Source organism: Idiotropiscis lumnitzeri, chromosome 12 (genome assembly GCF_059441095.1).
Source record: "Idiotropiscis lumnitzeri isolate Australia: NSW breed Sydney's pygmy pipehorse chromosome 12, RoL_Ilum_1.0, whole genome shotgun sequence".
Classification (NCBI taxonomy): domain Eukaryota; kingdom Metazoa; phylum Chordata; class Actinopteri; order Syngnathiformes; family Syngnathidae; genus Idiotropiscis; species Idiotropiscis lumnitzeri.
This window is the reverse complement of record NC_142402.1, coordinates 10,160,955-10,174,115: the sequence shown is the minus strand read 5'-3', so window position 1 is coordinate 10,174,115 and position 13,161 is coordinate 10,160,955. Positions and strand designations below refer to the sequence as shown.

Genomic DNA, 13,161 nt, shown 5'->3' with positions numbered 1-13,161 from the left:
TTGCTCAGGTTTTGCGTTATACATAGTACTGGTGAGAGAGCGTCACATCCTCCAGCTTGTCACCTGCCATGCTCTATACTTGAAATGCAGTTAAATCTAAGATGACTGGGAAATGCATTCATCTTAAAAGGTAGCACTTCCTGTCGCCATAGCAACAGCTTAAGTGCGGACAATGGAAGCATCAAGTCACACAGAAGCAGCGTACTTCATGGCCTTTATTGAGGGGAAAATCATACACCATCTTTAACAGGCAAGACTTTCAGAACATTTTATACATTTAATCACAGACATCGCACAACACGAGAGGCTAATTAGGAATGATGCCTTGCTTCATCTTGTGAGTTATTAAATAGACAATAAACACTGTTAACACACACGCACAAGGACAATTCAGCTTCGAGCCGCCACAGCTGGGGCTTGTTGCTGGTCGCTGGACTGCAGCTGTCTGCCCAAGTACTCCCTGAGAAACAAAAAAAAAAAAAATCAAACTAATTAGCAATCAACATCAGAGCAAAAGAACCAGTTTAATTTTGCTTCCCTCGTGTGTCAGCGAGAAAGAAGTATCTTAGTACACTGACAAGCTAACTTCAGCTAGACATTTAACTCACAGTTATTCCAAACCAACAAAATTGTTAGCATTCTTTAAATGAAAAAAAAAAGTCAAAAATGTGACGATGCTAATTGATTAAATAATTAAAGCTAAAACGATTATTTTACCATAGATTAAAATGTTTTTTTAATGCACCATGGAACCCTAATTCACATATTTCTGAATTCAAACAACATTTTCAGGAAGACCCGTGCAAATCAAAGTACAATGTTTGCACGCATACCAGAAACAGGCGCTAACCCCAAACTTTGGTTATGCTTAGGAAAGCGACATTAGTGATTTATCTAACAGGTTGTTTACTTACACAATAATTTGGTAGGAAGAAATAATATAAAAAATTGAGCGCTAGGTCCAAAATGTGATTATATTGTCCATTTCTGAACAACGTCAAATATTTTGGCACAACAAGCATTTTGGTTTTCAACCAAAATCACTAAGTCACACAAGAGATTTGATAAAGAGAAAGAGGTTAGCTTAGCTTTGCTCGCGCATCAAAACGTTAACGGCCAACTCGAACGAGACTACGTTTAGCGGCTTTATCTACAATACTGATCTGTATAATCATGTTTATACTAGAATTTGGTGAATTTAGATTGCTACGATATGTTCCTAAATCCACAAAGACATGCATTTTGATTTTGGCACTACCTTATGCATTTGGAAATTCAACCAAAATCTATGTGAAGGAATTGGCTAAAAATATCAGAAGTTAGAACTGCTGACATCAGAACATCTTGTGTGACTTCAGCTCAAGAAATACGCTTGTTGGTTTTGCTGTTTTATTCACTTTTTGTCCCAAGTTGTAAAATTTGACTCTTTTGTTTGGGCAGTGGTCAGAAAACCAAAATGATGTGTAATAAGTTGAGCATGGTGTAGTAGATTTTTAGACCAAAATTGGCGCGGAAAACAAGTCACTGATGGTGTAGTGGTGCACCAGCCTGACTTGTGTGCGGGCTGTGAGGGATGGGTTCCCACTCAGTGATGGCGTCTATGTGTGCCCTGCGATTGGCTGGCGACCAGTTCGGGGTGTAGTGCGCTTTTCGCCAGAAGTCACCTTGGATAGGCGCCAGCACGCCTGCGTCACTCGTGAGGAGAAAGAGCTCAGATGATGGATGGATGGCGCGGAACCCAAAATTCCTATCTTAGCGTTTCTGGTTCCGAAATGATCTTCAGTTCAGTTACACTAGAATTTGGGAAAATCAAAAATTGAGCACTATGGAAATGTTCTTGTCAGAACTATGTAGCACATTTTGGCACTACATTGTAGATTTCGACAAATTCAATTTGACAAATATCTGTGCAGCAAAATAAGTTGCGAGTTTGAAACGCAGGGTTCAGGATTTAAACCAGTAGATTTGCTTTTTCTTTGACTTTCTGGCTGTTATTATTTATCATTAAATAATGAGTATTTTATTTGAATATTAAAACGGGTTAACTTCATTTTCTACTCAGAACACTATTTCCATTTCCATTATTTCCAACAGGAAATATTTTGGACGTCATCGACTCCTTTACTATTTGAACGCATTGGTTTTGATACCGCCGTCTGCCGTTGTCAAATTTTGAACTTGATGATCTTATTTTGAGAGTTCACTCTCTTCGGTCCCCTCTTGCTGCCGGGTAACATTTGCATTTGTGGCTCGACGACGCTCACATGGCTGTGACTAGAAATATCAAATGTCTCTGGTGACTCTGAAGAATGCGGAGGTTGGGGGAATGTCTCCGCTCCGGAAGATCTGGCATTTATCCGTTTTCATCCTGTCTCGTTATGGGTTTGAAAGTACCTCAGATGATGGGAAGATGACCGACTTCCACCAGCGTGTGTGTAACTACTTTTGTAAATGACAAGCACAGTATGTGCCCCATGCTTCAAGGCTTTCAATGACATGCGGTGGCTATAAAAATGAATGTGGGAAAAATGACCTAAATTTGTTGGGGTATGACCGTAAATTGACTTTGATTAACCCCAAAAGGAAGCTTAGCTGTCCTAATAGGCGTATCCTCGCATGATTGCAGCTGTTTATTTTAAATATATTTTTCTTACATCTCTCTAAAATATTTCTTTTTTTTTTCATTGTATTTTTAAATGCAATCTGTTAATGGTGAAAAAAGTTCAGAAATGTATTTTCACCACTATTGTGACCGTGTAAATTCGTGGGGGGGGAACACAAAACAAATATTCACCCCGAATTCAAAAAGCAAGTAAGAATTAAAAATCAATGACATTTACAAAGTATATAACCTACTATACCACAGTACTCGGATGTTTGAAATTAGAGTGAGTTAGAATGACTTAAGGGGGACAAGTGTCTTCTAAAAATTGAAAATAAGAATAAACATTAAGCAAAGGTGTGATGCTCTTTGAGGTGTTAATTTGAGCAGCCGTTATGGAACTGAACTGAAGAAGTGTGAATCACTTGCTGTGTTTAAAAAAATGAAAATAAATAAAAGGAGGTTCTAAAGCAAAGAGAGAAATCAGGTATTTAAGTCATGAAACTAAACAAACGTCAGACCTTTTGGGACAATTGAGTGTAACAAAAATGATGTGCGTACGAGGGTATAATGATTTATAAAAGTGTTAGGGTATGTGCATATGTGCTGCACTATGTGCACGTAAGAGCAATTGCTAATATGTGAAAGTTCATCACCTAAGTGTAAAAGGGCTATTTTTTCTTTTGTTTGGGATACACCGAATAAAGAACCTAGCGAAGGGTCGCACTAGAAATCTTTTTTAAGCTTCTTCTTCCGCCTCCATTTGGAACACGTAAACAGTGCTTAATGATGACTACGGATGTACTTTACATCTTTGAAATATATATTTTTTTACCTTTCAAATATATTCTGTGATTCTCATTTTTTAGAACACAAAATCATGTCATTTAAACGAGGGTGTATAGAATTTTTATCCTCTACTGCAGGGGTGGGCAAACTTTTTGATTGGCGGGCCACAATGGGTTCTAAAATGTGACAGAGGGGCAGGACCAGTAGCAGATGGATGGAGTGTTTTGGTAACCTCAACTCATCGGAGAAAAAAAATACATTTAATTTTAAATGAAAGTGAACAAAAGCATTAAACCATTATATGTCTTTGAAATGCCACAATATTTAGAAAATAAAACATTAACAAGGTTTATTCATTTAATTTTTTTCAAGTCCGGCGGGCCGGATTAAAAAGCTTCACGGGCCGCATTTGGCCCCCGGGCTGTAGTTTGCCCACACCTGTTCTAATGTCTACTTTGTCACACAGAGGACATAGTCGACTCCTCTCTCAGACTTTGGAAAAAAGATCTTCAGGACACAAATTGACTTTGTCACAACAGACCCATAAGTCTTGAATCTCAAGACAAACCAAACCAAAGCTCCAGAAAGAAGAAACAGCTAAAGTCTTCAATCTCATGTTGGCTCGCTTGGCAAGCGCCTCGAGTTTTCACGGTATTGGGTGGTGACGGCACACGGTGTGTCTGATGATACTAATCCCAAATAAGGTGACGCAACCATCGGGAAAGGTTTTCCCTGTTCATTGAGCAGAGGAACAGCTCCAATTTTCAATGTCGAACCTTCTGCTTGCTCTCTGGTGAGGCTACAACAATAGAAGTTGGTGCCAATTTGAAGTGTCACAAAAATCACATTAAAAACACCAAACAGATGAAGTCAACATTACAAAAAAGGTTAAACAAGAGCAGTGTGATAAAAAACAAAAATCCACTTTGTGTTGTCATGACAGCAGAGGCTTGGCATATTCCAAGTGTTTTGGAACACATTGTAGAGGAAAAAAAAAAGAGGTCACCGTCCTCCATCCTTCCATTAATCGGTTTGCATGAGGACGGCAAAGAAATTGACCTTGAAGGGTAAATATATTTTTCTTTGTGTGTCTGAGTGGAAATAATACTTGAGCTCAGGTGTTCCATCAGCAAGCCTCTTGGAAAAACTTTGAGGCGCAAAGCAGCAGCATGCTTCAATCAAATCCGTTGTGCTGCATCCATGACTACAGTAAGCATTACAACTGCCATATGGGCTTTTTACTTTATTTTTATTTTATGAATTGGACAACAGCGGAAATCGGGATATCAGATGGCTATTTCAAACCGTGGGATTTTTTCAATTTCGCAAGGTGGCAGCAATTATCATGGCAAATTGGGGAAAGGAGCTATCATATTAATTACATAACGCGTACAATTTTTTTCGTTCCTTCCATTGTGAGGAATTTTGAGTCATTGCATTCATTTCTAAAATTAAAGGAGGTAATTATAATTAGATAGGAGGCAGAAGTGTACAGATCCTGATTACAACAATCTCTCATTTACTGCATGCACAGTTACGATGCAGACCACCCCTGGGATGGACAAAGTAGGTAGACAAGCTAGCGACCAAATATATTTGATTTACCGTATTACATTATTAGAGGTGGGTCAGTACTGATGGATCGTGACGGGTAAATGAAGCTTCAAATCTGCTTCATGAATCAGTAGTATTCTTGGACTCCAGTAGATGGCACTCTCAGTTCAACATTGGGCTGCAAGCACGCTGACTTGCCATTTTTTAAACCCTTTATTTAAAGCAACAGTGCCATCTACAGGACTCAAAAATACAACAACTGGTTCATGAGGCGAATTTGAAGCTTCATTTTCCCATCACTACTGATGGAAGGTCCGTCTATCCATGTGCCACTTGCCTTGTGTGTTTGTTTGTGATTACATTAAAAATATAAAAACTGGTCCACTTCACAACTTAGCAGATGCGCCGGCGCTCGCATCACCTTGCATTGGTTGCCATGACAACATAAATCTACAATCTTTGAGTCTCATATTTTATGTATGTGTATTTATTTGCATATAAACCATTCTGGTTATTGTTCTCTGGTAAATCTTGGGGAAATGATTCATATCGAGAATATTTTGGAAACAATTACTTCCGGTCTGGGTCACGTATGCAGGAAGTACGATATTTCAGACGGACAGAAAGGGAGGAAGATGAGTGTTTTGGAATGTGATGGACTTTTATTACCTTCCTTCCATTAATCCACTATTTGTTTACAAAATGTACATGGTATATGTTGTTTATTCATTAAATGTTTGAGATTTTTGTAAATGTTGATTGTAAATACTATGGAATACCTTGACTGGTTTTCACAGTACGAGGCAAGAGTCTTTGCTGCAAATGCGTGACGTAGTAAGTTGTAGAAGAAGATCTATCGGCCCTCAACTAGACCGTTAAAGTTACGGATAACGGACTGGCAATGACAAGCAAGGTTGGCTGACACACACCGGAGTGAAATGATCAGCTCATCAGCAAGCTCTGCATGAGCCTGATAACGATCCCATTCATTTGAATCAGGTGTGTTGGAAGAGGGAAAAATCTAAAACACGCGGGAAGAGGGCGGGAGTCTGACAACTGTGATTTATCGAGATGTTTTTATGACGTAAAATAGGTGCCTTGTTTACAAGTCGTCCGTTGTGTGTAGAGATCATACATTGGATTAGGAGTGTGCAAAAAAAAAAAAAAAAAAAGCAATTAATCAAATTGAAACGAATTTCCTTTTCATAGCTCGATATTGAGTACTAAAACGAAAAAAAAATCAAACTGTTCAATACATATTCTTCTCATAAATGAATGGGACTTGTCGCGTGACGTGAGAATGTCTTCCATATGAAAGTCAAATTGGTACAGCGTAAAATTCTGAATCGAAAATCAATCAAAGTGAATCATGAATCATAAATCGTATCAAATTGGGCCGTTGTGAATAAAATTGATTTTGGAGCCAGTTTTCTTTCAGACTTCTGGTGCGACAAGTGGGCCCCAAGTATGGCACCGATCGCCTCGTGTGAGTATGGCGTGAACGGCTGTTGGAGTGTTCCTACCAGTTGTGGACCATGAGCTTCTGCACGGCTAGCAGGGCGTTGTAGCGCACAAGCTGGTCCTCGTGGTGCATGTGATTCATCACAAGCTGTTTCCCACCCAGCTGCTCAATCACCCTAAAAGATAGTCAGAGAAGAAAGGTGAGGCTTTAGGATGGGAAAGAAAGCCAAAGAAAGTCAACGTCTTACCGTTTGCCGCGTGGGTAGTGCCGCACGTACTCGCCGACGTCATGGGCCGCCACTGCTATCACTTGAGGATCATCAGACACTTCCAGGAGCCTGGTCAAGATCCTGAAGAGGGAGAACAATCAAATACAAGTTCTTTACAATTGAGCACTCACTGATACTAAGTATGGATACTTGAAAACGCCATAACGGGCAATTTTGTTATTTTAATAAAATATTGTTCAGAAGCGCGATATTTTACTGGTTGAATGAATTTCACTCAACTATTACAGTTGACTAAATTACAATTATTTTGTGGTTATTTCTTGGATTTTATTTTTTACATTCAACATTTATGCAAATGCAATTGTTCCCCCCCCCCCCGAGTTATTAATAATTAAGTTGAGTTGATGCAGATATTATTGCTGTCATCAATTAAAATTAGAACAAAATATCTTTGTCAACGAGACTTGTGATGGTGAGATGAAGCCCCACGAAGCATCAATACATTCAGTCAAGTGTGCCGGCACATGTACTGACACTTTATTACAATTCATTTACTCCATGGCGCCATCAAGTGGTCAATATGATGTACTACAAAGTTACCGGTTTTATACTGCTAATGTTAGCCCTTCTATGACATTTTGCATTCTAAGTTAGCATCAAGCTAACAGTGACAAAGCCATGTGCTTGTTAGACGAAGTACGTGTCCTGAAATACACAAGATGTGTAATTGTCTTTATTGTGTCTTTCGAATTACAGCAAACTTTGCCTGGCATGTCATTTAATTGCTTGGAGAAAGCATGCGTTGATGTTTTTGAAGAAATGGTTGCCATCCGCCAAAATGCACACCACATGCTCAGGCAGGACAGAATAGGATCATATACATATATATATATATATGAGAGGCTGGTATCATGTGACCTAGAATCGAAATTTTTTTTACAAGTACATTTGTACGATACTGGTGCATCCATTCAGAATTTTTTTTCCTCTAAGAAGGACAGCGGTAATGATTAACCAGAGGTGCCAAATCTGAGAAGGGAAAGATTCATCCGCAAAACCAGTGACTAAAATAATGGATGTTTTATTACTCTTATGAGAGTTTGTCCAATCAAATGCAAACACATAAAATAAAAGCAGAGTAAATATGGTTCTGAGAGATTAGCACCATGTGTTTTATTCGTTTGGAAAGCAGGACTGGGTTCAATTTTCACCTACAGACGAATGCGAAACGTTGCCAAAAAGCCCTGATACAATCTGCTCTATTTTACACCAGAGGGCAATATTAAAATCATAAAATGACAAAACTAATCTCCACAAAACATGGGAGAGGTGCCGCACGCGCCAAGGAAGAGTCCATCAAAATGTGTTCAGAATCTGGATAAAGCATTTTGATAATACAGGGTACAGTTTGTGGTTTTAACAGTCCACCGACTTTGAATCACAATAAATGTGAGGAGTATTACACCGGGGTGGACTGTACATTGTAGTATTTCAATAATATATTTTATATATATTTTTGTATGTATGAAGCAAAAAAGAAAAGCATGTTTTATCAAGCGTTGCGTTTTGGGCTGATTAAATGTCAAGAGCAGGTGAGCCATTCAAGCCAACGCCACCCGCAAACTCGCCTCAGAGGGGCGACGTCATTTGCTGGCTCTTTTTTTTTTTTTTATCGGCTGCTTCTTGATGATGTTGCTTGTGTGCGACAAACATTAAGAGGACTACAACTCCCAAACGAGTGTTTGACCTTCTCTTGCCGTTAATATAAAAAGAAATGCTTTTAGAATTAACCCCAGAGGCTCATTAATTAAATTAATTGCCAAAGATTAAAATGATACACATTTTCTCTACAACTATAGTTAGTTTAAATTTGTTTTGTAAACGTAAAATGTAGTTCCAGTAAGTTTCCATTTTTCTAAATCTTTTCAGTTTTGATACTATATCATTTCGTTCATATTTTTTTTTTCAATTTTACTTTGAGTTATTTTTTTCCTTTTCGTTTACTAAAATAACTTTGGCTGGAACAGGCTCCAGATCATCTGCAACCACATTGAGGACAAGCACTACAGAAAAATGGATGAAAGAAGCTCTCCACGACTAATTGAACACGAGAGCAGCTATTTGCAGAAAATCGCTAGTTGTGTTTCAAACAGCCACAGAAAAGAAGAAAAAAAAAAAAAACACAAAATGGATCAGACTATGCACTCAGTCTTACTTGAGCAGCTCATAATTCTTCTCATTGAGGCGAACGGCGTTCTCCCGCCAGAACTTCTCAGACTTGTGCACCGGGCTCCATTCCAGGCGGCCGGACTTGAGTTCGGAGCTGTATTCATCAAACGAGCTGTCGTTTACAGAAAACGTCAAAAGTGTGACCTTTCAAATTGATTGGCTGATACCAAAAGTGGGAGTTATCACATAAGTACAAGTCATAAGTGAAATATTAACTTTCCAGTTTCCTTAAAAAAAAAAAAAAGTCCCAAGTTGCTGCGGCAAAACTTAAGCAAGTCCGCTTAAAATTTAGTCATGACTTGGTGAAAGCAAGTTATGCAATCATGCTCAGTCAATCAACTCAACATCGATTCATCGAAGGAGGGCAGTAACGAGCTACATTTAATTTGTAACGTTTAATATCATACCTTTTGAGCTAAATTGGATACTCTAATTTTTAATTGAGTATTTTGAAGAAAGGCTACTTTTTCCTCAATTGCACTGAATTACATTCCTCTTGCAACTTGAAATGTTTTTTTTTTTTTTGTAATCTACATTTATTGTATTATTGCTTGCATGATCTGTTTTGGAACGTCTGAGTGACTTGTGTCACTTGACTCGGTTTCATAATTAACATTGAAACATAGTCAGACAGTGACATGACCATGACCAGCGTCTGGGCCGTTGGTCCACAAAGAAATCGCCAATCTGTAAGGTAAATCTAGATTTCCTCACAGAAAAACGTGATATCACTCGCGACCAGGTTGACAATAACTCCACTTTAAAGTTTTGATGTGATCTCTGCCTGGTGAGCAATTGTGTCATCGCAACAAAGACATTAATTAAGCTAATATCATTTTCCTGATAAAAAATATACATCATTTGAGCTTGTTGTTGAAAAAAAAAAAATGGACCATCCCTTACCTGTCATTGTGAGTTTTTTTACAGTGACAGATGATGTCATGGTTATCTGTGTTGTGAACCTTGCACGTTGCTGTAATCATTTTCATGATTTTATCAAAACCATAATACTCAAATCAAAATTTAACCATCTTAGGAGGAGCCTTCTTGGTACTTGCTTTTAATGAGGTGGACACTGCACTCTGTATCATCGCCTGCTGGTCGACTTGACTATGTTATAAATATGGAGTTTTAAGCCAAGTCCTGTCGTTCAAACCCGAGTCAAATTGAATCTCAAGAATGCCAAGTCAAAGACAAAGTCAAGTCAATGAGCACCTGAGATCCTGCACGCTCTCCCCCAGCCTCTCCAGCAGGAACTTGATGTCCTCCGTGATGTCCTCGTCATCGTACTTCTGCTGCTCAAGGTTCTCCAGCTGCTTCAGTACTTTACACTGGATCATTGCCAGCGCATACTCCTGGCGGGTCTCCCTCTCGGACGACTTCTCCAGGAGATTCTGGCGTTGGACAAAAGCACCAGGGATGAATAGGTGTGTAGCCACTTACACATTGTGTGTTACATTGTAATAATCTAGTAACAACTACATATTTCAAAATATTAGAAATGAGCTTATTCTGGACAGATTTTTAATTTGGTTTTGATGTGATTCATATATAAAACAGTGTCTCACAGTTGCACAAAGATTTAATTACTCAGCCCTATCTGTTGCTCACCAAAACAGCAGCACTAAAGTGCTAAACTTTTCCCAATTAAAAGTATGGACTTCTCCACGAAGGGGAATGTTCCATCCCATAATGACACAAGAGTACAGGATCACATTGCAACACTGTTGCTAGCCAAATCAGTGGCACCTAAACAGTCTCTTAGTTTAAAATGTCCCACATTGTCAACAAGTTCCCCGCACTTTGTTAAAGACCATCTTATGTTACGTGTAGACAGAAACTTTAACGTAAATTAACCAGTAGACTCTGGTGTGTTTGCGTCACAATATTGTGTGGCGTCCGAGTTCACGTTTCTCCATCATAGTTTTTAACATTATGTACAGTTGTGTTAATAAGCTTACCAACTCTGAATAATTTGTGAAGTGTTGGCAATTTTGGAGGGGAAATATGATTAACATCCCAACAGAAACAATCTCATCATTTAGCTCTTCTTTGTTTGAAGAAAGTTAAATTATTTCAGTAGTTCACTTCACAAAGTGAAACTCAGATTATACAGATTCATTAAAAAAGCAACAGACTTTTCAGAAGATTAATGGCGACCTAAATTATTTTTACAAACAACACAGAATGTCATGCTAATGGTTTCTAGCAACAGTTGAGGTTGCAGAAGCCACGGATATTTGTACACAAAAGTGAAGCAACACATGTAAACATGAAACATAACATGACTCACAGCGATACATTATTTAGTCTCTACAAAAATGAGTGTCACTTTCAGTAATAGAAGTACTATTCTTCTTTGTTTTTCTGCATGACTGTATTATACTGCCTCCCAGTGGCCAAGGTGAGCACATCAGGAGCTGCACAATGAATTTGATATGATGCACAAAACTGGTTATTTACATGCATCATTTGTTTTTGGGGGGGGAAATTGAATAGTTAATGGCATTTATATTCATATCAAAGGGGAAGTTTGAAGAAGGGAAATGAATGTTACGCGTTCCGAGCGTGGTCAAGTAACAAATTAAAAAAAAAAAAAACTCGTAAGGCAACATTGTTTCGGCAATTATTTTGGATGGTGATTTATCCATCCATCCATCCATCTTCTGTACCGCTTCTCCTCACTGGGGTCGCGGGGGGTGCTGGAGCCTATCCCAGCTATCTTCGGGCAGTAGGCGGGGGACACGCTGAACTGGTTGCCAGCCAATTGCAGGGCACACAGAGACAAACAACCATCCGCGCTCACACTCATACCGAGGGGAAATTTAGAGTGTTCAATGGGCCTGCCATGCATGTTTTTGGAATGTGGGAGGAAACCGGAGTACCCCAGAGGAAACCCACGCAAGCACGGGGAGAACATGCAAACTCCACACAGGATGGCCGGAGCCGGGATCGAACCCACGCCCGATGCTGTCTCTCACTGTGAGGCCATCGTTCTCACCAGTCGTCCACCGTGCCGCCCTTGGTGATTTATTTATTTATTTAACTGTCAACTATAATCATACAAAAATTAAATCCTGAAATATTTCACTCTCTGTAGCAAGCGAATATTTACGAGACATATTTTTTAATTGAACTACTGCAATAAATAACACACCTTTTATATTTTTGAATTACGGAGATGCAACTATTTAAAATATTGTTTTAGTATTGACTCCCTTGTGGTAGTTCCAGGCATGAAAAATGGCTTCAGTAGAGCGATTGTAGGTGGTCTAACTGGATCCTTTCTATTGACTGAATACGATACAATACAGAATTAGAATTAAGGCGGTGACCAGACAGCAGGACAGCTTTTGTGTGTACAACTTGATGGAGCTGGCAGTCTCGGTCGACTCATCCGCTAATGAGGACATTTGGGATAAACAGCGATACATGCAGATGAGTATTTGGATGGGAAGAATTCAGAGAGCCCTGCGGTCTCTTACACAAAAAGAATATTTATGTAAGGGAGAGACACACAATGAGCCATCCTTCTGTTCACAACACACCGAGAAGAACATCTGCTCCATTCGCCGCCCGCCTTTGCTTTTAATGAGCAGCGGCACGTCAGTCATAATGCAAACATCCCTCAGCGTCTCTCTTGTGGATAAATTGCTGAATGGGAATTGAAGGCGTGATGAAGCGTTGCTGTCTCTGTCTTGAGTGTTCGCATACCGCGATCAAATGCAGTTCAGCTTCTACTCTGTCATGTAATCATGAGCTATTCAAGCCGGCTTTTGTGCCCGGCGCTACAGGGTCGTCTGGACAAAGCTCTCAAATAAGCCAGGCTTTTCCCATTTTTATTTATTTTTTTAATCTCAAAATGCGAGCCTTTCTATTCCCCCTGTGATTTGATGTGGCAAGCAATGAGCTTGCAGCATACTGATTTTTAAGCAGCCTTGTGAGGCAGTGTACAAGCACTAATGAGAACAAAGAAATCAATACTGATTAGGAAGCAAGCAACTTGTTGAAGAATCCTCAGGTGAGAATCGCCGTCGTTATTGTGGGAATGAGACAATATGGCCATTGAGGTGAAGGTAGACACGCTATTTGAAAGCAGCCTCATTGCTGGGGGAATGCACAGCACATTTAGCTGTGAGGAATTATTACTGAGCAGCATACTTGGTTAGTGGGTAGTCTCACACGTTCTAGGTTTGAAATGAATTTGCATGTTCTATCTTGGGGCTTTCCTTGGACCATAAAAAAAGTTTGAGGTTTGAAGTGTTTTCTCCAGATGGCATGTTTCAGTTCCTTCCA

General features: G+C 39.3%; 1 protein-coding gene across 2 annotated transcripts in view; it reads right to left on the bottom strand.

The window, feature by feature from the left end:
* Positions 1-197: 197 nt before the first annotated feature.
* atp6v1h (ATPase H+ transporting V1 subunit H) overlaps positions 198-13,161 on the bottom strand; it is a 27,765-nt gene continuing 14,801 nt past the window's right edge. For both annotated transcript variants that reach the window (XM_088310672.1, XM_088310673.1), the window contains 5 exons: positions 10,081-10,259; positions 8,852-8,977; positions 6,655-6,756; positions 6,469-6,582; positions 198-460 (listed from right to left, as the gene is read on the bottom strand). In XM_088310672.1, the coding sequence (XP_088166798.1) occupies positions 391-460; positions 6,469-6,582; positions 6,655-6,756; positions 8,852-8,977; positions 10,081-10,259 (591 nt within the window). In that variant the 3' untranslated portion in view covers positions 198-390. The remainder of the gene's footprint in view (positions 461-6,468; positions 6,583-6,654; positions 6,757-8,851; positions 8,978-10,080; positions 10,260-13,161) is intronic.